This window comes from Oryx dammah, unplaced genomic scaffold (assembly GCF_014754425.2).
Source record: "Oryx dammah isolate SB20612 unplaced genomic scaffold, SCBI_Odam_1.1 HiC_scaffold_17, whole genome shotgun sequence".
NCBI lineage: Eukaryota > Metazoa > Chordata > Mammalia > Artiodactyla > Bovidae > Oryx > Oryx dammah.
The window spans coordinates 31338053-31365021 of NW_024070201.1; the positions used below are offsets into that span (position 1 = coordinate 31338053).

Here is a 26969-nt window from a genome sequence, read left to right on the forward strand (position 1 = left end):
AGAGGAATGGAGTTAGCTTTCCATAAAGCAAAGCCTCTCGTAAAAAAAAAAAAAAAACTGTTCTTGGTTCTGAGAGTCTGTCTGTCCTCAGTTTTCAGTGTTAAAACGTCCTTGCTTTGAACTATGACAGTGATTCTAGATGGTAGCTGTGTTGCTTGGGTGAGGGGTGGCCACATAACAGGTGAGTCCCAGGAGCTCAGTGGGGTGAATGCATTTCGTGATTAGGAGAAGTTCAAGATGAGCAGAGGAACTTCTCCTTGGGGATTCGGGCTCCTTCTGTCCTATGGCCCCATTCTTCTCTGGGACTCTGGGGTCCTAAATGCATTCTGCTAATAGGGAGTGAAAACGGGGCCATGTGGGCGCCATGCCCCATCGTAAGCCCTGGGCAACAGTCTGCTGTGTCCTCAGGAGATCCAGAGACCAGCCAGCCATGCCCTTGGCACAGTGGCTGTTTTGTTTTGTCCTTACCTGGCCAAATAGAGGTGGCTATCCAGCCCTCTACTGGCCTGCCTAGTTCATCTGCATTTTACAGGTTTATAAGATCCAGAAGCCTCGAAACTACTATTTGCAGTAAGCCAAAGGTCATTTCTGTGGAGTCCTGGAAAATATTTCCTTACTTGGAATACTTCATAACTGACTGAATAAAGCTGATGTTTTTCCTTTCTTCTTCCTTATTACAAGCTAAGCATAAGCAACATCACCTGTAGGCCAGAGAGAACCAGTCTGGATGGGGGTTGGCAAGCATGTGGTCTTTCTGGCTTGTGCCCCCTTTTTGAATGAGGAAGGTGCTTCAGTGTTTTGGTTTCAAATCTGACAAGTGCATGTCCCACGTGTGGAGTAAGGATAAGAGGAACCAGACGTTGATTTCACAAAGGACAGAAATAACCCAAGTAATTAGTTATGCCAATGAGAGCCTGAGAAGGTGATATTTTTTTTTTTTTTGCAATTTGGCTAATACCAAATAGCAGAGGACTAGTGTTTCTTCTTTGGGAAGTGAATCTGGCAGAGTCAGCAGAGGGGGAGACACAGGCCATCCTGGCGCCATGCTCCAGGTGTAAGCATCATAGGCATTTCTGAGTTACAGTTATGGAGAGAGTCTTGCTTTATTATTATTATTGTTTTTTCCTTTTCTTTATTGGGCATGCTGTGTGGCTTGCAGGATCTTAGGTCCCTGACCAGGGATTGAATCTGTACCCCTTGCTGTGGAAGCATGGAGTCTGAACCATTGTTTTTTTTATTTGTTCAGTCACTAGGTCATGTCCAACTCTTTGTGACCCTGTGGACTGCAGCACGCCAGGCTTCCCTGTCCTCTGCCATCTCCTGCAGTTTGCTCAGACTCATGTCCTTAGGGTCGGTGATGCCATCCAACCAACTCGTCCTCTGTCATCCCCTTCTCTTCCTGCCTGCCATCTTTCCCAGCATCAGGGTCTTTTCCAGTGAGTTGGCTCTTTGCGTCAGGTGGCCAAAGTATTGAAGCGTCAACTTCAGCATCGGTCCTTCCAATGAATACTCAGGGTTGATTTCCTTTAGGACTGACTGGACCACCAGGGAAGTCCTGAGAGTCTTAGAATGGTGATGGCCGTCACTCATCCTGGGTCCTAATTCCTGTGCTGGTTTGATCTCTTTCAGGTTAGTCTCAATGATTCCCACAATCAGATGGTGGTCCACTGGGCCGGCGAGAAGAGCAACGTCATTGTGGCCTTGGCCCGGGACAGCCTGGCGCTGGCGAAGCCCAAGAGCAGTGACGTGAGTATTGTTGCTCTGGCGGTCCCTCTAAGGTGCCAGGGCGCCTGTTTCTCCTCCACTGGGGTTATTATCATGCCAGGCAAAATATCGAGTAATTGAGGAATTGGGAAAATCATATATAACCCTTATTTGCTGAACACAGGGTGCTGCACTCAGGGTTGCAGTGAGACCCATGTGATGTGTGCTGACTTTTGTGCAGTGGTAGGGTGTGCTAGGGGGCTTCCCACGTGGCTCAGCAGTAAGAGTCTGCCTGCCCATGCAGGAGACCTGGGTTTGATCCCTTGGTGGGGAAGATCTCCTGGAGAAGGAGATGCAACCACTTGAGTATTCTTGCCTAGAGAATCTCACGCACAGAGGAGCCTGGGGGCTACAGTCCATGGGGTCACAAAGAGTCAAATACGACTTAGCAACTAAACAACAACAACAGCAAGGGTGTGATCTGGATCATGCATCTGCTCAGCAGAATGCCAGAAGTGTGTTCCTGGGCAAAGCTGCCCACCGGCAACCGAGCCCAGTGGAATCGAATTGGTCTTTCCTTGTGCTGATTTCTGCTAACTTGTTACAGTTGGGCGAGTCCTTCAACCTGAATTGCTCATCCTCTTAATTTCCACAGTTGGCTCTTTACGATGTTTAATCGTCTAGATGCTTTGAAGACTTTAGGCCAAGGATCACACACTCAAAGACCTGTGATAGGGGCCTCGTAGTAAGGGTCAGGGGTGAAGCTGCCCCCAGGCTTACACTACCCATTACCTCTGAGAGAAAGAAGGATCTCTCCCATTATTCTTAAAGTCTACAGCCTTCTGGGATGTTATTTTGTTCTCCCACTTTTTAGAGAGATGCAGGTTCAAGAAACAGTCTCCTGTATTGATTTGAACGTGGTGCGTGGTGATGGATGCTTGCTTCTTGGTCTCAGTTTATGAGAGACTCTGGAAAGTGGGAGGGACTTTGAACTTCTGGGCTATTATTATCAGCTCTCAGCCTGGTTGCCATGCGGCTGGATCTGATTTTTCGAGAGAAATTCAGAGGTGAGGTTGTTTTTTTTTTTTTTTCAGAGGTGGGGATTTTTACGACAAACTGCTGAGTCTTACAAGTTGGCAGCTGATGGATAGTTTTTATAAACCCTGTGTGGGCCAAGTAAAACATATATGAGGACCAGAGTGAACCCTTGGGTCCCCAGTCTGTAGCCCCTGCTCCAGACACCCCTGCCCCCCACACCACTTGTGGTGAAGAGAAACAGGGCCTGCCTCAGGTCAGGGTCTGACGTGGTCACAGGGTGAGGCTGTGGACAGAAAAGCCCACTGTGGAGCTTGGTCACTCTGTACTCGGGCCAGAGAAAAACTCCTGAAGAGTTTGCTAGCCCTGCCCCATCAGCCCAGTGGACACGTTTGTAATTCTGGGGCCTGGATTTGGTCTCTGAGGGGCCCCTTGCTCTGTGTCCACCATCTGGGTTTGATGTGCTCCAGGGTCAGGGACCAGAGGGGCCCCAGGGACTGTTTCCTAGTGGGTAAAATAGGGGCAGCCACAGATGGAGAGGGCAGACGAAGCCCTGGCCATAATGATGTGTAACTTGGCTCAGGGTGGGTGCCCAACAGTGGTAGTGGGAAACCACTGCAGCTGACAGCTGGTCTGGGTGCAGTGATGTGGGGCAGGGCTGAGCTTGTTTGGGGCTGTGAGGTTGGCCCAGTTATAGATTCGAGCAGGGTTGGCAAGCACAGACGGCAGTGTATCGATGACAGCTGGCCCGAGAGAGTTTTAGCCTGCTGTGTTCAGCACTGTCACCGTCTAGCGGCATCTCTTTTAAGCACAGGTGGCAGCTCTCTGCCCTACTGTGTTGAGAAATCCTCCTTAGGGTATTTATTTTAAGAATTCTTTGTCCAGATGGTATTTCTGTTAAGATAGGTAAAGACCTATCTTTCCACTGTTTTGCTGGACAAACAGGAACCCAGAGACATTCAGTGATTTGCATGGGGTCCCTTGGCATGTGTGTGGGAGGGTTGGGGCTACGACCTAATCATGTACTCAGTGTGTGAGAATGTCATATAGCCAGGGTGACCAGCATTGGCTTTAGCACTGAAAGACCTACATCCTGGGACCCTCCTCAGTCATGGATGAACCAGGAAGAATGGTCACCCTACATACATTGACAGTCTATCCAAACCTAATGGAGAAGGAAGTGTCAACCCACTCAGTGTCCTTGCCTGGGAAATCCCATGGACAGAGGGAGCCTCAAGGGCTACAGTCCATGGATGGAGTTGCAAAAGAGTTGGACATGACTTAGTATCAACAACATCCAAACTTATTTCTCCTTCTGCCTAAGTATTTGGGTGATCTTACTAAGGACTGATTGAACTTTTGAAACAAGAACCTATTCTGGAATGAAGTATATGCTAAGATTAAGTGGGAAGGAAACTTCATGCTTGGAGATAGTAAATCAGGATGGCAGAGATCTCTCTCATCAGTATATCAGCTGCCTTAAAGAACTGGCAGATGAAACTGAGATGGTCTGATGTGAAAAGTTAATTCAAAAATAAATTCTGACTCAGAGGCAGGAGTAGGTGGTGCCAGAGTAGTAACAATCTAAATTTTCTCTGAAGACTGGAAGCATGGTTTCCAGGGCCCCATCAGCATCCAGAAGGTAAAGGACGTATACAGATCAGGAGCTGTGCGCGTGTTGGAGAATGGCCAACTCATACATATTCAGCGTATAAAAAAGGGATGACCTGGAAGTTGGAATCCCAGAAGATTTGCTTTTAAGCAGGAAAAAAACAAAATAATATCCTGGTGAACTTGTGGCCAGTGATTCCGTGAAGCACGCTCCTACAGGACCCTTCTTTTTCTGTGTTAAGTCTGGAGATGAAAGAAAACCGTTAAGTGTTGTTTTTCTTGATTGTCCCTGCCTCTCATTTCTGCATTCTTCTGACCTATTTTATCAAATACCCACCAGTTGCCACATAATTTGACCAAAGAAGTTTCCAGAGATATTGTCCACTAGAAGATTGGAATCACCCAGTGCAGGCATCAGGAATGGTGGGGATCACTGCCCTTGTACCCAGAGTTGTTGGCGTTGCAGTTGCTGCCTCTGGGGACTGGCTGGGGAGCAGGGCCTTCACTTGCCAGCGCAGAACTTGGTAGCCTATGGGAGCTGGTGTCTAGCTGAGCCCCAGCTCTGAGAACTGAGCCTGTGGGTTTGAATCCTGGCTCTACCATTCACCAGCTGTCTGACCTTCAGCCAAACCCTTCACTTCCCCTTGGTTTTCTCATCCATCAATGAGAAATCTTGTGATTTCGTCCTTGTGACATCTTGCCCCCCAAAGGGTGGTATGCTGATCGGCAGCATGGGGATTTTCTGGAGGGTGGTTGGAAATGCAGAATCTCAATTCTCACCCTGGGACTTCCTGAATCTGAGGTTTGCATTTTGACCTGTGTCCCTGTGGGGTGATTTGTAGGCATGTTTGAGAAGCACTGGTGTCAAGTACTTAGAACGGCACCAGACATGGAGATGTTTTCTGGATGTTTTAACCCTTCTTTCCCTCCTCTTCCCTTTTCCACTCTTCTCTTCCCCCTCCTCCTCCTTCTTATTATATAGTTTTGATGTACAGGAGAAATAATTTAAAAACGTTCACCTCAAAGGACCATCTTTATAGGTAAGACTCATTTAACTAGCAACTTTTGGCAGTTTAGAAACTAGTTATGGAATTGAGAGATACAATACTATATATAAAATAAAAAAGCCACAAAGGTATATTGTCCAGCACATGGAAATGTAACCATTATTTTGTACTAACTTTACATGGAATATAATCTATAAAAATATGGAATCACTATGTTGTCCACCTGAAACTAATATAATACTGTAGATCAACTATACTTCAATTGGAAAAGAAAAAAACCCCTCCTCGCTTTAATTCTTAGGGAATTGTGTCCTCTCAAGGCCAGAGAGGATGAATTAGGGCAGAAACCTATGTCTGGATGCAAAACAAACTGCAGAAGCACAAGGTGAGTGAGCCTCGGCAGTTTGCCCTACAACACCTGGAGCTCACTGTGGGCAGTGAGCCAGGCAGCAGCCTAGGGCTGCCACGAGGAAAAGACCCCCCGACCCAGAATGTACCAACGGGGGTGCAGTGTGGATGCTATGAGGCCATCAACCTGCTTGGTCTTCAAAAGAATTGAGCGTGCTTCATGGAATCACTGGCCACAACTGGCAGAGGTCCTTTCAGGGTCCTTCTCCTGGGAGGAAGGCAGATAGCTGTGCATGGCCCCGAGCTTGCATTTGCCCTATTGATTCATTGATCAAATAGGAATGAGAATTGTGAGGATAGGATCAAAATACCATGCTAGAATTGTTTAGCCTGGAGAAAGGAAGGTTGATGAGCAATTTGAGAGCTGCAGGCATAGCAAGGACCCTCACGTTCCCAGTCGTAACTTCTGTTTAGTATAAGCCCAAAGCGATAGGGTTTGCTTACAGACAAGAATGTTAAGGAGGGGCTTTTTGGTCGGAGGGTGGTTGCCCCTTTACCGCCAGTGAGAGGTGTGTTGGGGAATCCACGGAAAGCCTTGTGTTTCATTCAAGGTGGTTTCTCCCTCCATCCAGCGTTCCTTCCACTGCCTGGGCTGTAGCTTTGGTGCTTTTCTTCCTGTTGAGCAGAGAGACAGAGGAGGATGTTCACCCAGAAGGCTGACTCGTGAGCCTGGAAAGTCAGCGGGGCTTGGGCTCGGAGGAACCTGTCCTGGTTTTGTCACTTTCAAGCAGCTTGACTTGGCCTCGTGGTTCCTTTCTTGGAGTCTTAGATTCTGTTTTCTCTTATATAAGGAAGTAGTTGTTCTCTCGGTCACTTAAGGATCCATTCATCTCACTCTTGTTCATTTATGGAGCACGTGTGTTTACTCATGCTGTGGTTTATAATGACACTTATTTATTCCAGAAATCTTCCCTGCGCACCGGCTCTGTTCCAGGTCCATGGAGGGCAAGAAAGAGACTCATTCAACAGGGTTTTTAAAGATGCAGAGAGATGATGTATACAAAAGAGTATGCCTGTGTGCATGCTCAGTGGCTTCAGGCGCGTCTGACTCTTTGCAACTGCATGAACTGTAGACTGTCAGGCTCCTGTGTGCATGGGATTCTCCAGGAATAATATTGGAGTGGGCTGCCGTGCCCTCCTCCAGGCAGTCTTCTTGACCCAGGGATCAAATCCACATCCCCTTTGTCTTTTGCACTGCAGGTGGATTCTTTACCCACTGAGCCACCTAGGAAGCTCATACAAAAGAGTATTGTTACTGAAAAATGCTGCCCTGATATGAACTTATTATTACACTGGTGTCTCTGAGAAGGTGACTCGGAGTGGATTTTCCATTTAGGGGATGCTGGGGCTGAGCTCCCTTTTGGAGAAGTGGCCTGAGCTCCCTTTTGGAGAAGCCGTCAGTTTGCTCCATGTGACTTTGAGTGTTGGAAGAGAGCCTTCTTTCTGTTCTCGGCCTGGAGGGTGGAAGTGAGAAAGCACTACTTTCTTCCAACCTCTCAGGTGATCTGTGAGCTCTCAAGCTGCTGACTTTCAGAAGCTGTTTTTGCGGCAGCCCCTTACTGTGTGTTTAGTAGCTGGGATCATGTGCTGTATTTAAGTGTGTGTGTTTGTAACAGGGATTCTTCGGATACTGGCAGAGACTCTTTCTGTGCTCTTCCAACCTCGACATCTGATGAATATTAATGACCCACGTGTGTGCTCAATTTTCTTTGCACAAACCTCGTGTCGTTCATTGTTTATGGGGGTCATTGTTCGCAAGCAGTGACGTGTTCACATCCTCGTGGTGTGAAGGGCTGTTTCTTTGTATGCCTGGTGTCTAGCACAGGACCTGGCTCCTGTGAAGCCCTCGGAATGTGTTGCTGCTGAAGTCAATGGGATTCATCCCGAGTTCCCATTCCTTCCTGGGCCTCACCTGTCCTTTATCTTTAATGCTTTCCCCAGTTCTAAGTCAGTGTTGTTAGTATTATCTTCATCTGTCAGGCTCCTTTTTAACCCACTGATTATGTTAATTTCACAGTGAATCGGGTAGGGAAGTCTAGGGTCCAAATATCTGACAGCTTCCATTTCTTTCATCCGTTTCTGGAGGTGGGACGGCCATCAGGTTTCTGGCTTTAGAGGCTGGCAACCCGGGTCAGGAGGCTGCACTGCTGCTTACTTTGTTATTTTGGCAAGTGACTCATCAGCCCCTGTTGCCCTGTCTGTAAGATGGTTTTAATAATTGTGGTTGCTGTGTAGGGTGGGAGCGAGAGCTCTCTGAGCTCATCATGTGAAGAGGGTGGCACACGAGTTACCCTTCTGTTTCATACCTGTGGTTACCGGGGAGTCGGAAATGTGGAAGCAGCAGAGAAATAAATACCATTGGCACCTGCACAGACCTGGCTGCTATTCCCCTAAACTCAGAATCAGTCCCCTGCGTTACAGGGTCAGAAGACATGGGTGCTGGAGCAGGGTTCTGGGACCCTGTGTGCAGCCTCCATGCATGTTTAGTCACTTAGTACTGCCCTCTTTATTTATTTATATCTCTGGGGCTACTCTGTGAAAACCTAAGAGGGTTTTTTTTTTTTTTTTTTTTTACTCTTCTGGAATGCTGTAAGGACAGAACTTCCCAGCAGAGGGATGAGAATTAGATTACCTTTTGGGGACATTTCAACAGATGGCAGAACAAATTCTCGATCCCTTCCCCTCAGTCAACCACATTCTCCGGTCTGGGCCTCTGGATGTAATTTGTTAAAACACTCAGCCTGGCCGTGGTGAGGAGCTTATCATGGTTTCTGTCCACACGTCTCCCCTCCAGGGAGTCACTGTGGCCTCAGAAAAGAGGCCACCGGCTCGGGGACAGACGCAGAGGTCGACTGCTTCTCTGTGGGTTGTCTTCACGTCTGTGATTTCATGGTATGGGGGACCCATCAGGACCCGCATGCAGGATGCTGGGGGGTGTATTCGCAAGCGGAGATGGAGCCGCCCTTCTGCCGCATCTCTCACTGATCCTTTTCTTCCTTCTTGCCTCCTCCTCCAGGTGTACGTGTCCTACGACTACGGAAGGTCATTCAAGAGAATCTCAGAGAAGCTGAACTTCGGTGAGGGGAACAGCAGCGAAGCTGTGATCGCCCAGTTCTACCACAGCCCTGCGGACAACAAGCGTGTAAGGAGGTCACCCCCTGTGACTGTGTAGGGCTGGCTGGCTAGAGGTGGCTGGGAGACGGGACTCTTGGGGCATCTTTGCAGCGTGGCTGCCATCTGAGGGCTGTTTTTCTGCTCACCTGGGAGTCGACAGAAAGTCACTCTCAGGGCGGGACTGTGCATAATCAAGCAGGCTGGGTTCCTGGCCAGGCAGGATTTCTAGACAAACAAAGGCAGGTTAAAGCATAGAAAACCTGCCAGCTGCCAAACAAATTGCCTGACTCATAGGTGGCAAAAACCCGGATCCTCCGGGACTTGCACTGAGGTCTCATCTAGGTCTTCCAGGGCGGCTGCCAAAGTCTTGGTTTTATGGGCATCACTAGTGTGTGCACACACGTGTGTTTGTGTATGTGCACTGCCTTCCCTCCTACCTATACTGGGTCTAGAAAGGAAAGCCAGGGCAGCTGGTACTGCTGGCGCTCCTGATTTGTTTTCCCAGCTGGCTGGCCCAGGCTGTGGTCCTACAGTGGCAGCAGGGCAGTTTGGTTTGGAGGAAGCCTTGACTTGAGATTGCTTTGGGCCCCAGGAAGGAAGGGGTGTGTGTGTGCAGGAGTCAGGCAGCCTTCTGGCTAGGTAGCTTTAGCTCGCAGACTTGTCTGTGGTCGCTTTCTTCCTCACTCTAGTGATCCCCCACTCATTCCCAGGATATGGTGGATGGCTGCTTCAAAGGATGCTGAAAAACTAGCCCCTTAGCAGCAAAAGTGCAGGAGTGGGTAGCTGCTGCTTTTTGCTCATCCATGAAGGAAGGAGAGAGAAATCCACAGGGTCCTCTGACCAGGTCCCCTGCCCCCTCCCCTACACCCCCCACCACCTCCCCGCCAGCGCTGGCTTCTCAGGTTGCCTGTGATCTGTGAGCAGGGACTGTATTCAAAATATTTAGCCACTGGAAGGGCACTGACCAATCAGAACAGACTGGATCTGAAGGGAGCTGGGTCCTGAAGGCTACCCTGCTGAGCCAGGCATTAACCTTTCAGTTGCTGGATTGTGGGCAGGTCCTGGGGAAGGGGCAAGGCCACTGGGACTTTAGACAGGGCCCCTCATGGGTTTAAATGGGCTGTTTACTAACAGAAGCAATTGTGTTCTTATTTAATTTCTTTTTTAAATTGAATTTTAGTTGATTTACAGTGTTTGTTGTGCCAGTCTCAACTGTACAGCAAGAAGCAATTGTATTTTTATTTTAATTATTTTATTTAAAAAATTGAAGTATAGTTGATTTACAGTGTTGTGTTAATCTCTGCTGTATAGCAGGAAGCAATTTTTTTTAAAAGATTTTTTTGATATGGCTCATTTTTAAAGTCTTTGTTGAATTTGGTTGTAACATTGCTTCTGTTTTCTGTTTTGGTTTCTTGGCGATGGGGCATGTGGGATCTTAACTCCCTGACCAGGGATCAAACCCACAACTCCTGCCCTGGAAGTATGGAGTCTTAACCACTGGACCTCCAAGAAAGTCATAGCAGTTTTTTTTTTTTAAACAACTTGAATAGTTATTACTGGTACCCTCTAGTTGATATCAGCCTTGCCTGCTGATCCTTGCATTGCAGGCAGATTCTTTACCATCTTAGCCACCCAGGGAAGCCCCCTGCATGATGATCTCAAAGTTGAGGGGCAGTTAGGACAGATGCCCCTCTAACCTGATGCCAGGGTGGCAGAGCATCCTGGAGCAGAGCACTGAAAGGTGTTGAAGGGAGGTGGCTCCCTGTGCCCTGCCCCCGCTGCATTGGGGCCAGACAGGCCAGGGCTTGCGGATTCCCAGTACCTTGAGTGATTGAGGAGCCCTGCCCCAGGGTCCAGCTCCCTTCCCTGGCTGCGTCTCCTGTGGATCCATCTGTGTGCCCCCCGCCTCACAAGAATCATACAACCCTTGGGATAATTTCTTTGAGAGATTGTGTGTATCTAGTAGTTATTACTATTATTATTATTATTATACATTGTCCCAAAGTTGTTTTTGTTTAGTCACTAAGTCGTGTCTCTTTGTGATCCCATGGACTGTAGCCCACCAGGCTCCTCGGTCCATGGGATTTCCCAGGCAAGAGTACTGGGGCGGGTTGCCATTTCCTTCTCCAGGGGATCTTCCTGGACCAGGAATTGAACCTGTGTCTCCTGTACTGGCAGGCGGATTCTTTACCACTGAACCACCAGGGAAGTGTTGGTGTGTATTAGTTGCTCAGTCGTGTTTGACTCCTTGTGACCCCATGGACTGTAGCCCACCAGGCTCCTCTGTCCATGGAACTCTCCAGGCAAGAAGACTGGAGTGGGTTGCCATTTCCTTCTAGAGGGGATTTTCCTGACCCAGGGATCGAACCCAGGTCTCCCACATTGTAGGCAGACTCTTTACCATCTGAGCCACCAGGGAAGCTGTGTCCCAAGATTAACTCTTGCTGCAGTCGTGGCCTTGAAGCTGCCTGATTGTCCCCATAGAGTCTCTGTTTTCAGCCCCATCTCGTGCCCTCGTCACCTCAGCTGCAGGGCACAGCTATCTGTGAGCAGGCTTGTCTCCCTTCCTGCTTGTCTCAGGTTGTGGTGAGCAACCTGCCAAGTCCGCCCATCGGAAGAGTCAGAACACAGGAAAGATTGTGGGCTTGCGGGGTGGGGTGTCGGGGTTAGTGCAGGAAGAGGATCTGGGGCCTTTGGAGCAGAAGGAGCAGGGCAGGGCGCAGGGCCTTGGGGCGAGACGGCAGGAGAACCGGGGGATGGTTGCAGTAAAGGACCTCCAGGGGCTGCGGGTGAGGTGCGAGCAGTGGGCCTGCGACCTCAGAGCTGTCCCCTGAAGGGCAGGGCTGCTCAGACTTCTGGGGCTGAGCCAGGGATGGTTTGGAGTTGGTGCAGAGGGCTGCCTCCTTGGAGGACTTGTTGGCGGTTGGACCTGTGGCCCCTAGCAGGCTCAGTGAGGTTAGGTACGGGGCTCCTGATTGCCCAGAGGAGGCTGTTACCCCTCCTCAGACCTCTCAGGGAGGAAGTGACTCTAACTGTGCTGATGACTTCATTTACTTTTGCCTTTGTGCCTTGGAAGGCAGATCGCCCCCTCCAGACCTGCCCCTTCCTGAGAAACATCACCCAGGTCTAAGTGCTTTGCCCCGCCGACTCCAACCCCTGAAAGGTGCTAGGTCTTGGCAAGTCACCTGTTCACAAATGTTTTCACTGTGGCTGCCACGGAGGGCAATTGAAACTGGTTAAAATGACTGTTAACAGCTGCTAGGAAAGGTCAAGATGTCACGAAAGGGAACACGAAAGTCTGGTGGGGGTGTGTGGCCTGCGGAAGGGGGAAGATGGTGTTGCTTTAGGCAAATGGAGCGGCTGTGGGGTCATGTGAGGGTTTGGGTCTATTTTCAAACCGGCCCGCCATCCCACTTCCTTCTTCGTGGTCCCATGTGCTGACGCCTGGACCAGCGTGTGGCTCTGACCACCTGGCAGTTCCACCAGCTTCTTGAGGAACCCGAGACCAGTCAGCAGTGTCCAGACGTGTCCGGGCTCTTTTAAGGTTACTGGATGTGCAGTCGGGTTTCTCAGCCTCCACTGATGCGAGAGCTGGTCCTGTCTTTATCCAGAGGGTGGTCCTGGGGGAGAGTGTGAACCATGCTGTCTCTTTCCCTTGGTTCCCACCTCCTGGGGGTATGTCCCTTCACTGCCTCCTCTGACTGTGCTCTTGGTTTCTCCACTCAGAACCAGAGAGAGTCACTTATGCTGACACAGAGATGAATTCTGTACTGTCTTTTGTTTTCTTTCTGAGGTCTTTGTATTTTAGGAGGAAATGTAGCTTTAAGCTAAAGGATGAAGCACCTCTGGAACATTAAGTGATTGCAGACAGACTAGGAGGTGAGAATGCTCCTGAAGTTGCCCAGCTCAGGAAGCACTTACCTAGTAGGTTAGCTCTGCTGGCCAATCCATGGGGTCACCTGAGCAGACCTGAAAGCCAGGCAGTCCCAGGACTGAAAGCAGAGTGGGACGTTCTGTGCACACATGATAAGATTACTTCATAGTAGGAGGCACACGTGCCTAAGGGCAGAATGGATGCTGCTGTTCACTAGAGCTAGGGATTGAGTGAGGTGGGACCAGAGACGTGAAGGCTTTGCGGGTGCTCGGGATTAGGCCTGGAGCCTCAGAGATGGGCACAATTTCTGTAGCTGGAGCAGGGCTGGTGGGAGCTCTTGGGGAGGAAAAGGGCTTGGGCAGAGGCTTCAGGATGCCAAATGTGGTTTCCCTGCAGGTGGGGAGGGGAGAGTTTGCACTGAATGGCTTCGTGATGTCATTGGGGCCCCATCTGAAGAGGGAGCAGCTTGCCTTCTGCCTGGAGGACGGAGGGAGCCATGGAGTGGTCTGAGGTGGGGAGTTACTGTGAATACTATCTCTTAGGAACGTGTGTCTGCCGACAGCTGCAGGGTGGTCTGGACGGGCCAGAGTAGAGAAGGGTCAGCAAGGGTGCCCATGACTAGCCTAGGCATGAAGTTGCCTAGTCATCTGACCAAACCGAGGATCACCCTCTTAAGTGTCTCACTCCCTGCTGGTCCTGGAAGCCAGGAGGATGAATAAAACCCAGTGCTGACCCCCAGTTTCCTCGGAGTGTCTAGTAGGGCTGCAGGCCACACTAGGAGCCCTGGGAAGAGAAAGGAAGGCACTCATGGTGAAAAACATTTTAGAGGAAAACATAAGAGGGTGGGCAACGGATTGAGAGGGAGGGCCAGAGGAAGGCAGTGGGAAAGAAGCCTCGTGTGCTTGCTGGGACTGCGCAAGGTGTCATGTGGGCAGGACGTGGGATGTGTGGAGGGCGAGGTGGGTTTTGGGGGAAGGCGGCAAAGAATTTGGTGTTGGACAGAGTGGAGTATTTGGCACATCCGGATGGAGGTGCTGAGAAGGTACAAGAAGGACCTGAAATAGACTCTTCCGGGAGATGTCAGGGTGGAGGTGGGGATTTGAGGGTCTTGGAAAGCATGCTTTTGGAGGCAGTGGCGGAAGCTTTGTGGGAGGATGAACCAAGGTCGTAGCCGAGGATGGAGGGAGTCAAGGAGGTCACCCAAGGGCAAGGGGCTGAAGAAGACAGAGGAGCTGGCGAGAGAGAAGCAGAGACAGATGGGCAGGGGTAGGGTGTGGAGCGTTGATGAGACAGTATCCAGAAGGCAAGAGGGTTTCCAGGGCAGCCTGAGGAAGAGATTAAGAGAGGAGGCACATCACTGCTCCTAGCAGTCCAGGCTGAGACCTATGGGTTCAATTTGGGAAGTCTGCCTTTTAAAAAAGTTTATTTATTTTTACTTGAAGGATAATTGCTTTACAGTATTGTATTGGTTTCTACCATGCATCAACATGAATTAACCATGGGTATATGTATATGTCCAGGCTTCCCCAGTGGTTCAGCGGTAAAGAAGCCGCCTGCAATGCAGAAGCCGCAGGTTTGATCCCTGGGTTGGGAAGATCCCCTGGAGGAGGGCACAGCAACCCACTCCAGTGTTCTTGCCTGGAGAATCCCATGGACAGAGGAGCCTGGCAGGCTACAGTTGCGGAGAGTCGGAAACGACTGAAGCGACTTCGCACACACACGAATACATATGTCCCCTCTCTCTTGAACCTCTCCCACCTCCCTCCCCATCCCACCCCTGTAGGTTGGTACAGAGCCTTGGTTTGAGCTCCCTGAGTCCTGCAGCAAATTCCCATTGGCTGTCTGTTTTACATATGGTAGCGTAAGAGAATCCCAGGGATGGGGGAGCCTGGTGGGCTGCCGTCTATGGGGCCACACAGAGTCGGACACGACTGAAGCGACTTAGCAGCAGCAGCAGCGTACCTGTTTCCATGCTGTTCTCTCCATTCATCTGACCTTCTTCTTCCGCCCCCACCTGTGTCCAGAAGTCTGTTCTCTATGTCTGTGTCTCCACTGCTGCCCTGACCATAGGTCTACTGGTACCATCTTTCTAGATTCCATATATACGAGTTAGTATACGATGTTTGTTTTTCTCTTTCTGAGGTCCTTCACTCTGCATAACAGGCTCTAGGTTGTTGGAAGGAGAGTGGTGAGGATTGATGAACCAGCCGGACACTGATGTGTGTGCTGCTGCCTCCTAGTCATCTTGGGGGGCTGACCGCTCTCAGCATCCGTGTCCTCCTTAGTAAGAGAGGAAATAATACTCTCATGGCCTGGAGGTGCTGTGGGCACTCTGAGGGTGAAAGGAGGCAAGGTGTGCGAACGTTCAGCCTACTTCCTGGTACAGACCCAGTGCCCTTGACAAACTGGAGCTGTTAGGAACATCGTGACCAGGCGTGTGACTTCCAAGTCTTCAGATGTGAAACTGCAAGCAGCCTTCTGATGGGTGCTTCTGGAGAAAACTTTTGAAACTGAGAGAACACTCCCTCCCCCAGTAACCAAGACGGTTTCAGAGCAGGAAGATGGGCTATGTCATTTCTAGCAGTGGGGGACACTTTTATACCCCAAATTATGATGGTCTTTTTAGGGTCATCAGTGTTTTTTATCACTGTGCTTTTGGTGTGGATAGTTTCTGCTCTCACAGCGTTTATTATCCTTTAGAGTGAGATTTAATTAGGCTTCTCCAGAGTCTGGAGTTTGACATTAGATGCTGTGGAGGAAACAACACATAAAACAGATGCCCGGGGAGTTTTCAGTCTGGATGTGGGGAGCAAGTGGGAGGGAACAGGAGCAGGAACCTGTGGCAGCCACGTGCAGACAAGCGCGGCGTGTTCCTGCAGGCTGGGGCTCTGAGTGCTGAACGGGTTCTGAGCTGAAGCGGGGTCTGGAGCAGGTGAGCTCCATTAGGGAACGAGTCCTTGGCCTAATTCCCGTGCATCGTTGATTTCTGGGACGTCCCTGGCTGGCTGGCTGGTGGTGGTGGTGGTGCTGGGTCCCTCGGCTCTAGGTTTGGTTCACAGTCGGCCTTGGAGCCACGCTGTGCTTCTGAGAGCGGGGCTGCCCTCCAGCCGCGTGTGTGTGCGCACGCACGCACACGCAGGCCCAGCCACCTTCCGGGGCAGCCAGCCTCATTCCCTGACGTTCCCCTCGGGCCCTCAAGACTGTCGTCATGCCAGTGCTGTGTTTCCCCTCCTCTTTGGTTCTCCAAGTCAAACTGCCCTGGCTGCGGCATGTTCCTTCCCTGTGGGAGTCTTGCCTGCACTATGAGGCCTAAATCTTCCCTGGAGTTATGTCCTGTTCCCCAAACCTCAGCTCATCTGTGGCCTGTGCTGTCTCAGGACTCTCTCCTGGGTTTCTCAGTTACTGTCATTTCCCCTTGAACTGGAGCTGGCTGTGGGCATAGCTCTCTCCCACATCAGGCTGGAAGGTGCTTAAGAGGAAGCGTCATCTTTCTCTGGGGTACCTCCGGCATCTGGTCCGTGGGGAATATTCAGGGCACATTTCTTCAGTGGAATTGCTTTGGTCCTTTCCCCTAGAGAACTCTTTTAGGCTGGCAGTCCCTCTCCAGCCAGACTTGTTCAGAGTTACTCACCCACGCGGCAGCAAAATAAGCTGAGCCCCTGCTTGCCCACTGGTCCCCAGGGTGAGTCTGCCAGCCCGAGTGCAGCTGAGTCCTCAGAGCTGCCCTGTCACCTGGCCCTGGGGCCCGACGGGGAAGCTCAGCTTCGTGGGTGGGCGTGATGTCGGGTATCCTCCCGGAAAGGCCTGTCAGAGTATGCACGGATGGTGAGCAGGCCAGTCCACACATAGCCAGTCTGGAGAGCAACCCTCTGACTATGACTGGTTACCCCCCTGAAGAGTGAGAAAGGCCAAGTCAGTGGAAAGAAAGGATGGAAAGGCTTGATTAGCTTCATTACCTGGATAAACAGGAGCACCGTCTGGGTTCACTTTGGCCGGTTCACACCCTTCCTTTGCCAAGCCTTGTGTGGTGCACACCAGAGTCTCTTCCCACTGGCAGCAGATGGCAAGAAAGCCACATTCAAGGGCACCACCCCGGCCCTTACTTGCATGGGGACTCAAACTGAGTTGAGGGGGCATCAGGGGTCTGGCCAGGCCTGCTCTGAGCCCCTCTCCTTTCCTTGCAGTACATTTTCACAGATGCTTACGCTCAGTACCTCTGGACCACGTTCGACTTCTGCAACACCATCCAAGGCTTCTCCATCCCATTCCGGGCAGCCGACCTCCTCCTGCACAGCAAAGCCTCCAACCTTCTCCTGGGCTTTGACAGGTCTCACCCCAACAAGCAGGTAAGAGAGCTTAGGGAACGTGGTCAGGTGGTGCTTCCAGACGTTTCTGTTCTGCCCGGGTGGTTCGCCTGTCCTTTGGGTGACCTGTGCAGCTATCATTTCACTTCCCACGGCTACAGAAAAATATATCCCCCTGGCGCTCTTGGTCTGCATCCCATCCAGGGAGTGACACCCTCCAGTGGCCCTGTTAGTTGTACATCAGGCCCTTCTCACTGCTCAGGCGCGTCTCTTAGTCCTGGAGTAGATTGGGGCTCTGGAATTGGATCAGAGAGCTAGGTAGAGAAGGCTGATGGCAGTTCTGCCTTTCCCATCCTCGGCCTTCAGCATACTGCCCATGCCTGTCATTTAGTTGATGTTGTTGTTTAGTTGATAAATTTTTCTGATTCTTTTCCAACCCTGTGGACTATACCCCACCAGGGTTCTTTGTCCAGACAATAATACTGGAGTGGGTTGCCATTTCGTCCTCCAGCAGTTCTTCCTGGATCCGGGATCAAACCCACGTCTCCTGCATTGCAGGCAGAGTCTTTACCACTGAGCTGCCAGGGGAACACTTATTTGATGTTACCATTAACTTAAATATTCTCCCTGTGTGTGTGGGCACACACATATGCATGTAATATAAATGTGTGCATTTTCCTCCTTTAAGCAAGTTTGAAGGAAAGGTGAGAGATGAGAAGAGAGCCCAGGTAAGTTTCTGTCTCAAGGTTGAAACTTGCCATGTCAAGAGTATTGATCTGGCATAATTCTGTGAAACCTGTTGGTCCTGTGGGATTGGGTTCCCAGTGAGTTTCAAATGGTTGTGCTCAGAGGAACCTTGGAACGATTCTTTTTGTTTACAGGTTTTAACCAAAACATGACCTGTTTAATCTTCACTTGCCGTAGGAAGTAACCCAAGCTTGGGCTGGGTTGGTTTACCGGTATAGGTGGACGATTGTTCTTTTCGGCCTCCTGTTTCTCACTACCTGGTCCCCAGGACCACAGGAACCCTCAGTTTTTGTCTTTGGAAGTCGAGGGGCTTTTGCAGAGATCGGCAAGTCAGTTTCTCCTGGCCACACCCTCTGTATTCAGGTGGTTCCCTTTGGTGCTCTGATTCTGCACTGAGCCAAAGTCCTTTCCATTCAGCTCTCATCGCTGTGGCCTGCATGGGTTTTTAAAGACACAGTTTCTCAGATGAGAAGTACTGGGTTTTATCTTTTTGCTTTAACCAGCACTTGAGGATCTTAAGTAACATATAGGATTGGCCAAAAAGTTCATTCAGGTTTTTCTGTAAGCTGGCACCAAAAACCCAAATGAACTTTTTGGCCAAGCCAGTATAATTTCTGATAATCTGTAAAAGGAAGAGATGCCACGTTTGTTTTTCCTTCCTTCTGATACGAAGGCATTGAGACATTAGTGACTATGGAGAAGAGCACAGAGGTGATCTGTCCTGTCCTCCCAGCCCTTGCTGGCATGTGGGTAACCGAGCTGGCAGAGGTGATCTTGCCTGTCTTCACAGGTGGCATATTGTGAAGGGTGGAGTTTCCATGGTGTGTGCTGGCCAGGCCATTCAGGCATCGTATGTTGTGCCTCTTGCATCCTGACTACTTGTCGCTTTGGTCTTTGCAGCTATGGAAGTCAGACGACTTTGGCCAGACTTGGATCATGATTCAGGAACATGTGAAGTCTGTTTCTTGGTAAGTCATGCCATCTAAGCAATTAGAATTATATAGTTTCTTTGCTTCAGCTTCTCGCTCCTCCATGCGGGGTGAATCTGCCCTTCTCCAAAAAAGGTGAAGCGTCTGGTTCAGGCAAGTGTAATAGGCTCACCATGGGGGTGAGGAAGGAAGGTAACTTGTGGGAGGAGTGACAGAGCCTTTGCATTTTCCAGTCCATCAGGGAATCCAGGGGACTCTTGAAGCTCTTGCATGTATTATAATTTCTAAAATACCTTCATTTTTAGAGCATCATATCAGAAGTCGGGGTTTTTCTCTAAAACTCATTTGTTCATTCATAACGTTTTTTGAATGTCTGCTGAATACAAAGCATGCTAGATGCTTTAGGGAGTAAGAAGCTGAATAATTGATAGATATAATTATTAAGGAGATTGCAGTTTAGGAGAAAAGGAAAGACATTTTGTGCATATAACACACATCATGAAAGAAACACAAAGTCCCACAGACACAGCACAAGAAGCCAGAGGTGGGTCATCGTCCTTCCAGATGGACCATAGACAGCTCCACAGAGGAGGTTACTGTTGATCCAGGATGTGCACACCAGGTAGGGCATGGCTGTGCAGGACAGGAATTCCAGATGGGATCAGAATGGCTCATAGCAGAGATGAGGCACTGTGGTACTTGGGCAGAGAACTCTGAATTTTATCCTTGGACAGTGTATTGGGCAAACAGAAAAGGATGTTGGTATCAGAATCTGCAGGGCTTGATAAAGGAATTTGGATTGAATTCTGAAAGCATGGGGAGCCTTTGTCAATTTTTGAGAAGGAAAGTGAAATTAACATGACTACCCTTTAAGAAGCACAGTTTTTTCTGGTTTTAGTCACTTCTAATCTTTTACTATTACCAAGATGGTGTATATAATCTTTTTTTTTTAAGGTTTTTTTTGTGTGTTTGTTTTGTTGTTTTTTGATTTTTTTTGGCCGTGCTATGCAGCCTGCGGGATCATAGCTCCCTGACTAGGAATTGAACCTGCCCCCTTGGCAGTGAAAGCATGGAGTCTTAACCAGTAGATCACCCTATATAGGGAGCTCCCTGTAGTCTTGAGTTTGTGCATATACAGTCGAATGTGTAGAATAGATTCCCAGGAGTGGACTTGGAGGATCTGTGAGGAAAGTCAAGCCTTTCACACCTGGTAAACTTGTTACATCTTGATCTTCGCTGCCCCTAATCAGCTCCACTCGTATGGTCTTCTCCATTTCCCCTTTTCACTTTCTAGGTGCTCAGGTCAAAAACTAAGTCGTCCCAGATTCTATGTTGTTTCCTGCTTCACGTTTAGTCCATCAGGAAAGCCTGTTGGCTCTGCCTTCAGTATATATGCAAGATCCGCTCCCCAGCTACTGCTTTACTCCAAACCACTGCTGTCACTCACTAGTCATCCAGCTGGCCTTTCTGCTGCTTCTTTTGTCCTTCTAACATTCTCAGAGCATGGCCACATTGATCCTGTTAGAAACAGGTCAGATCAGGGGACTTCCCTGATGGTCCAGTGGTTAAGGATTCATCTTGCAACATAGGGGAAGTGGGTTCCATTCCTGGTTGGGAAACTAAGATCCCACATGCTGTGGGACAACTAAGCCTGCACACTCTGGAGCCTGCATGCTGCAACTAGAGAGTCCATGTGCTGCAAAAAAGATTCTACATGATGCATCCTGGATCCTGCACGCTGCAACTAAGACCTGATGCAGTCAAATAAATACATACATACATATTAAAAAAGAACCAGGTCAGATCATGTTCTTCTGCTTCGAACCCTTCTACGTGTATCGTTTCTCAGATGAAATGCCAGCTCCAGTCCTACCATGGGGTTTCTGCACTTGCCGTTTCCTCTGCCTGGAAAGCTTTTACTGAAGACACACTTGCTCCTCTACCTCATTCAGGTCTTCTCAAATGACTAACCTTCTAGATGGGGGTCTTTCCTAAGGATCGTATTAAAATTGCAACTGTTCCCCTCTCATTCCCAATCTGTCGTAGCCTGATCTGTTCTTTCCTTGCATAGTACTCATCACATCTTAATACACTCTTATTATGCTTGTTATTCGTCTTTCTTCAATAGAATAAAAAGTTCCAACAGGGCATGGACTTTTGTCAGTTTTGCACTGATATATCCCAAGTGAATGGATCATTGAGATTGTAACTTTGCCAAATTTCCTATAGAAAGTGTCAAAATTTTCACTCATTCTCGACAACATAGAATTGTGCCTTTTTCCGCAGTCTTTTAGCGTGTCAGTTTAATTTTAATATGCATTTTTCTTTCTTTTTAAAATTTTTTTGTCTTTTGGCCACACCATGTGGCATGTGGAATCTAGATCCACTATCAGAATTGAACCCACATATCCTACATTGGAAACATGGAATCCTAACCACTGGACTGCCAGGCAAGTCCCTGCATTTTTCTTTTTATGTGTGAGTTTGAACATCTTTTAACTAAGTAAGGGTCGCTTTTGCTTCTTTTTTTGGGACATGTCTGTTCATGTCCTTAGCCCCTTTTCTTTTGGATTGTTCATCTCTTTATTATTGATTTCTAGGAGCTCTTTATATATTTGAGATTGGTCATTTGTGATATGAGATAGGTTTTATGGATGTGTTCATTTGTATTTCCCAGTTTGTCCTTTGTCTTTTACATGTAGTTTTATCCTCTTTAAATGTTGTCACCCATGAGATATGGATCCTGTCTGCATCTTTTTGTTGTCACTTTGAAGAGGAATGTCAGTGAGTTCTTATTTCTTCCTTAGTAATTAAGGACAATAAAGAAGGATAGAGCAGAGAGGGTCCTTAGAGCTGAGTATCTTCAGTGGACTTCCTTGTTACAGAAGGCAGCTATTTCTGACTTTTTCATTATTTTCCTTGGGCAGTGGTTGTAGAATCAGTGAAATTATAACCACAATCTCATCCAAGTACAGCCTTTATCCAAGGAATACCATTAAAACTTTTTTTTTGCTTTCTTTGAACTTTAAAGGGACAAATTGCTCTATTTTCAGTTTAGAGAATCATATATTAAGAGGGCAAACCAGCAGGATTATTAAACAGAAAAACTTCACATCTGGGAATTTGTGTTGTACCCTGCCTCTGTGCAGACATGCAGATAGTTATCTTAGGGGAAAGGGCTGGCCTGGCTTATTGTAGATAATTACATGTCTGGAGTCAGGAAATTTCAGGCTGTTTGGGGGGATTTTCGCTTAGGACTCGCCGTAATAGGTGATCGAGTAAGCTAACCTCTCAGAGAATAACGGCACCCTTTGTTTCACAATGCTTGGCAGCCTGGGAGCAGCAGCAGTGAGGAAAAACCAGTGATTCATGTTATCCAGAGCTGGAGATTGGCAAGACAGGACAGAGGTTGAGCCACGGGGGCGGGTTCCCGAGATGGCCCCGTGCAGCATCCCAGAAGGGCTATGAGGCGGGGGAGGCCAGGCAAGGACCAATGACTGTGCTCAGACACAGAGCAAGGCTTGGAATTTCCAAATGAGGGGAAAGAGAACAGTAAGTCCAGGTCAGTGAGCCTGGAAAGTGGGAGGCCAGTGATTTCCAAGGACAAGAATTTGTAGGGGGAGCAGCTCTCCGAAATGGGAGGTTCAGATGTGGAATACGAAAGAGAATTGGTATGAAAGTCACAGCTCTTTCCATCTCTAGCTGTTGGCTGCTGCTCTTGGTTATGAAAGTATAGTAGCATGAGCTCCACCTCAAGATATCTGAATAAAGGTCCCTTCCTCTCTGCTTTTTTAAAAATATCCCGTGTGTTGTAATTTGCATATCCTCTAGGGTAGAGGAAGTACTTTAATCAGTACTTCTAATTGTGGAAAAGAGAACATGTCCCCCCCCACCCCAATCCCACTGTGCACACAGAGCATCTTTTCATGAACATGAGTTTCTCATGTTGATACAGGCTGGTTTCTCTAGTGTCCAACCAAGACTCCAAATTGTAGGGCCAAAGGGAAGTCTTACTCCCTGCCCCGCTATGGGAAAAAAGGCTGTTTGTTTTTGTTTTCTTCTCTCTTTTCCTCACTCCTTTCTTTTCTTTTCCTTCCCTTCTTGCCTTGGAACTTGCTTTTTTTTTCCCCCTCAATATGCAGAATCTTTTAGTTGCGGCATGCAAACTCTTGGTTGTGGCATGCGGGATCTAGTTCTCTGACCAGGGCTCGAACCTGGGTCCCCACCCCACACCCTCACACTGGGAGCACGGAGTCTTAGTCACTGGGCCACCAGGGAAGTCCCGGAAACTTGCTTTTGACAATGCATCTTTGAAGGAATTTCTTGTCATTGCCTTCATTATCCCGAGAGCCGTCGTGCCTACAGGACCATACAGAGGCGTTTGCAGTGGTTAACATTACTGAGTCCTTCTGCTTCTCCTTGGGGCACACTGCATCCTCGTGTGCATCTCTCTTCCAGTTGTCTTCAACTGTTTTGCCCACTTGCTGAAAGGTCCTCCTGGCTTCCATGTTTCTTGTGCATGTCAGGAAACTCGGGCAGGTTAGCTGTCCTCCCAGGCTGCCCTTGGGGGCCTTCTTTGGGGGCACACCAGTGCAGAGATTCTTCTCTGAAGTAGTTTGATATGATCACTCTACAGTTTTCATTTTGGAAGAGCTTCTGTATCATGTCCATGGATCCTTGCAGCAAAGATCAATGCAGCTAGGAACTCGGTAGGATCAAAAGAAGTGTAAGACTTGGCCTTTGAAGGAATATGTACTCTGTCTAGGAAGCTCAGACAGAAACATTACGGTGGACAGTGTAATACAGTGGGAGAGAAATGAGACTGTGCGTAAAGTGAGGAGTCTGGTCCCCAAATCCGCTTAATCTAGGTGCCTACCTTTGTTTGAAGCTCTTAAAAAAGACTTGGAATTGAGTGCTACAGAGATGCATTGTTAGTTTTGGGAGAAGGGAGAAGGGCATGAGAGCGGGCTTCCTGGAAGAAGGGGACTTGCACTTGGCCTTCGAAGATGAGAAGGATTTAGGTGTGCAGATCAGTGTCTATGCGGAGGGCACATGGGCAGAGGGGGGTGGTGTGGCGGGAGCACAGAGGGAGGGGTGAGCCCCACGTTACTGAAGATCAGCGTGTGCGAGAAAGAGTTTGTGAAGGAGCCTCGTGGGAGGTGAACCTGCGCTGATCGGATGAGCGCTGGCTGCACAGATCCGCGACAACGGCACGGGACAGACAGGAAGGGCAGCGTCTGTTAGAAGGTCGGGGGGCGGGTCACCGGTTCCTCCTGTGGTTTCCTCTAGAGCTGTTCCACTGAGGACATAGCATCCTGGGGACAAACGCTCCTTCATTCCTCTGCGGTTCACAGCTTGAGGCCAGAAGCTTGGTGACAGCCTCGTGCAAGCAGTTCGTTGCTCACTGGTTCTGAAACACTTCCTTTCACTTTTCCTTCCATTCCCTTCACTCCAGCACAGTCCAGGCTTGCCTGGAGCGAAACACAGGCTGCCTTGTGAACAACCACCCAGCAGAAGATACTGTGCACAAGTGGCAGTTTCTTCCCCTCTTTCCTGAGCCAAGGAGCCACCAAAGGGCCGGTTTGTGGCCACCACAGTGTCCCCGAGTCCTCGCTGATGGTCTGCATGGCAGGACCTCCGTGCCTCAGCGTGGAGATGATGACAGGCACTTTGTTTTTTCTTCCAGGGGAATCGATCCCTACGACAAGCCAAACACCATCTACGTGGAACGGCATGAACCCTCTGGCTATTCCACAGTTTTCCGAAGCACAGACTTCTTCCAGTCTCGGGAGAACCTGGAGGTGATCCTGGAGGAAGTGAGGGACTTCCAGCTGCGGGACAAGTACATGTTTGCCACCAAGGTGGTGGTGAGTTGAAAGCATTAAGGATTCAGCTGCTTTTGTGTTTCCTTTCTGAGGCTGGGCATTCTGGGATCGGGCTGGGAGAAGGGTTCGTACAAGCAGGGATGTGGGAGTGGGGGTTGATTGTAGGTGCTGGACATAAGACGGACTTTCCCAAGGGGCCTAGAAGGTTCTGAAAGGTCAAGGGGTGGGAACACTTACATAGCCACTCAGAGGGTCACTGGGTGCTAGGAATTTGGTCTTTTCCTGGTCTGGGCATCCTTGACAAACACACATTTCTTTGAAATCCCAATGGAAGAACACAGAAAGGAGGGATGAGGCTAAGTGGCTTTTTTCTTTAATCCTACTACTGAATTCTCTTCAACTCAGGCCGATTTCTTTGGGAGGTTTGGACACATGTTCATCTACATGGCTAATAGAATGTGTAGTTATTGGCTAGTGGGAGTTAATGCTCTAAGAAAAGTAGTAATTAAGCTTCCAGCTGTCAGTAAGTAGCTTAACTCTCAGCCTTTGGGAAAATCTTCTCCTTGATTTTATATGTTGAAGCCACATGCTGAAATGGAGGGCTTGCTCATTTAAAACCACAGTTGATTGTTTAACGGGACTTGCCTTGCAGCTGTATCAAGTTGCAACCATACTTCCCCTTGAGTAAAGGAAAAAGCCAGGCCCAGCCAAGAGTCAGTTGGGCTGCTCTAACTGGAGGGAGGTGAGCTCGTTTTCGTAATGCGTTTTGCGGCTGGTGCCTGCTTGACCTCAGGCTCTGACAGTCTCCTCTGTGCCTGGGAGGTTACTCTTTTCGCTGTTAAACCTTAAGGGCTAAAACCAGACGTCATGTTTTCCTTCAGGTTCTCGCTTATATATATGATTGGTAGCTGGCCAAGCAGAAGCAGGTCAGTCCCCTTGGTCGGTTCTAGGGTGGAGAGAGGGTCTCCCCTAAAGGGAAAGCAGGGAGTGAGGTTGAAATCGGGAGAGAAGAGGCGAGAGGCTGAAGGCCAGAGGGATTCCCCATTACACAACTTGAACAAGGTTTTTTAAAACCACTAAACTACAGCAGATTTTCTTCTGACAGGCTGCCTGCCTAGAGACACTCCCTGGATCGTTTGCTTTCTGCCTTGTCTGTCTCTTTCTCCTAAACACACATACATGTGCGCATGTACACAGAGCGGCCCAGGAACACAAGCATCCTTGAGTTGCTTGAGGCTGGGATGTGCTGGGAACGTGGAGGTGAGAGGTCAGGCCTGAGGACTGATACCTCCAGTTGTATGGTGCCTCATAGGTCTTTTTTGTTTTAGTTTCTTGGGCTTGTGCCTTCTGTGATTTTAATTTCTTAATTTTAAGGCCCAAGGACTGATTCCCAGATTTCTTTTACAGACGGAGTCGAGTGGGGCTGAGGTAGAGCGTTATCTTGGATTCCTTTATCCTTATTATTTCTAGATCTCACACCCAAGAATAAGATATATCCCATTTGGGGCTTTCTGTATTCTTCTTTCTGACCTCAAAGCCGTCTGTTTTGCAGACATAGCTGCTTTGCTGAGTGCCGATGGTGATTACTGTTTCTGGCCAGTGGTAGGGTCAGGGGCCATGTCTGTCTGAGCCGCACTGATACGGTACCCAGTATTTTGCACAATGCTTGATGTATAACATATGTACAATAGAGTTGAACGAATCTTGGCCTAATTTACAAAGATTAGGCTACTGGGCTTTTTTACTGGGAGCATGGGATGGGGTTGGGAGGCATTAACTTATTGGTTCTTTTATTATAACTCTCCCGTCTTGTGTGTGGCTTATTGATTTACATGGTATCGGTGGCAAAATTGTAGTTGTGTTGACTTCTTCCTTTAGCAGACGGATGGACCACCAGATTCCAAGGTCAGTGGTGTTAGCTGGAGGTTCCAGGTGAGACGAGCTAGGCTACCACCTGGAAGTGTTGTCTTAGGATCACCTGTGGCAGCATCAGCAAGGGCCCTGGTTAAAAATGCAGATGGCCTGGCCCCCATGCATATTCTAACACCCCCCCCCCCCCCGAGAATCCCTGGGATGCCCAAGAATCTCCAAAATTTGAGACATTCTTCCCTGAAGCCTGGTATATGCAGGAGCTTTCGGCAATAATTATATCATCAAAGGAACATTTCTCAGTGGATAGGTTGAGAGAAGAGATGCCACTGGCAGTGGATGATAAAATAGGTATTTTTCTGCTTAATGTATTCGAGTCTTAAGCCATAAGGATATATGACATCGGCCCTGGTTGGATCACTCTAGCAGTAGGCATGTTGGGGTCTGCACCTCCACCTTACTTCTTATCCGGGGTGTTCCCAGTACTGTAGGTACTGGATTTGGGGAATTCCGAACGACTTTAATGCTTGTTGTCCTTCAGT

General features: G+C 48.9%; 1 protein-coding gene across 1 annotated transcript in view; it reads left to right on the plus strand.

Annotated features, from left to right (window-relative positions):
• SORL1 (sortilin related receptor 1) overlaps nt 1-26969 on the plus strand; it is a 166267-nt gene that overhangs the window by 16075 nt on the left and 123223 nt on the right. The window contains exons 2-6 of the mRNA XM_040258233.1: nt 1630-1746; nt 8782-8907; nt 16938-17099; nt 18705-18772; nt 24420-24600. Of these exons, the coding sequence (XP_040114167.1) occupies nt 1630-1746; nt 8782-8907; nt 16938-17099; nt 18705-18772; nt 24420-24600 (654 nt within the window). The remainder of the gene's footprint in view (nt 1-1629; nt 1747-8781; nt 8908-16937; nt 17100-18704; nt 18773-24419; nt 24601-26969) is intronic.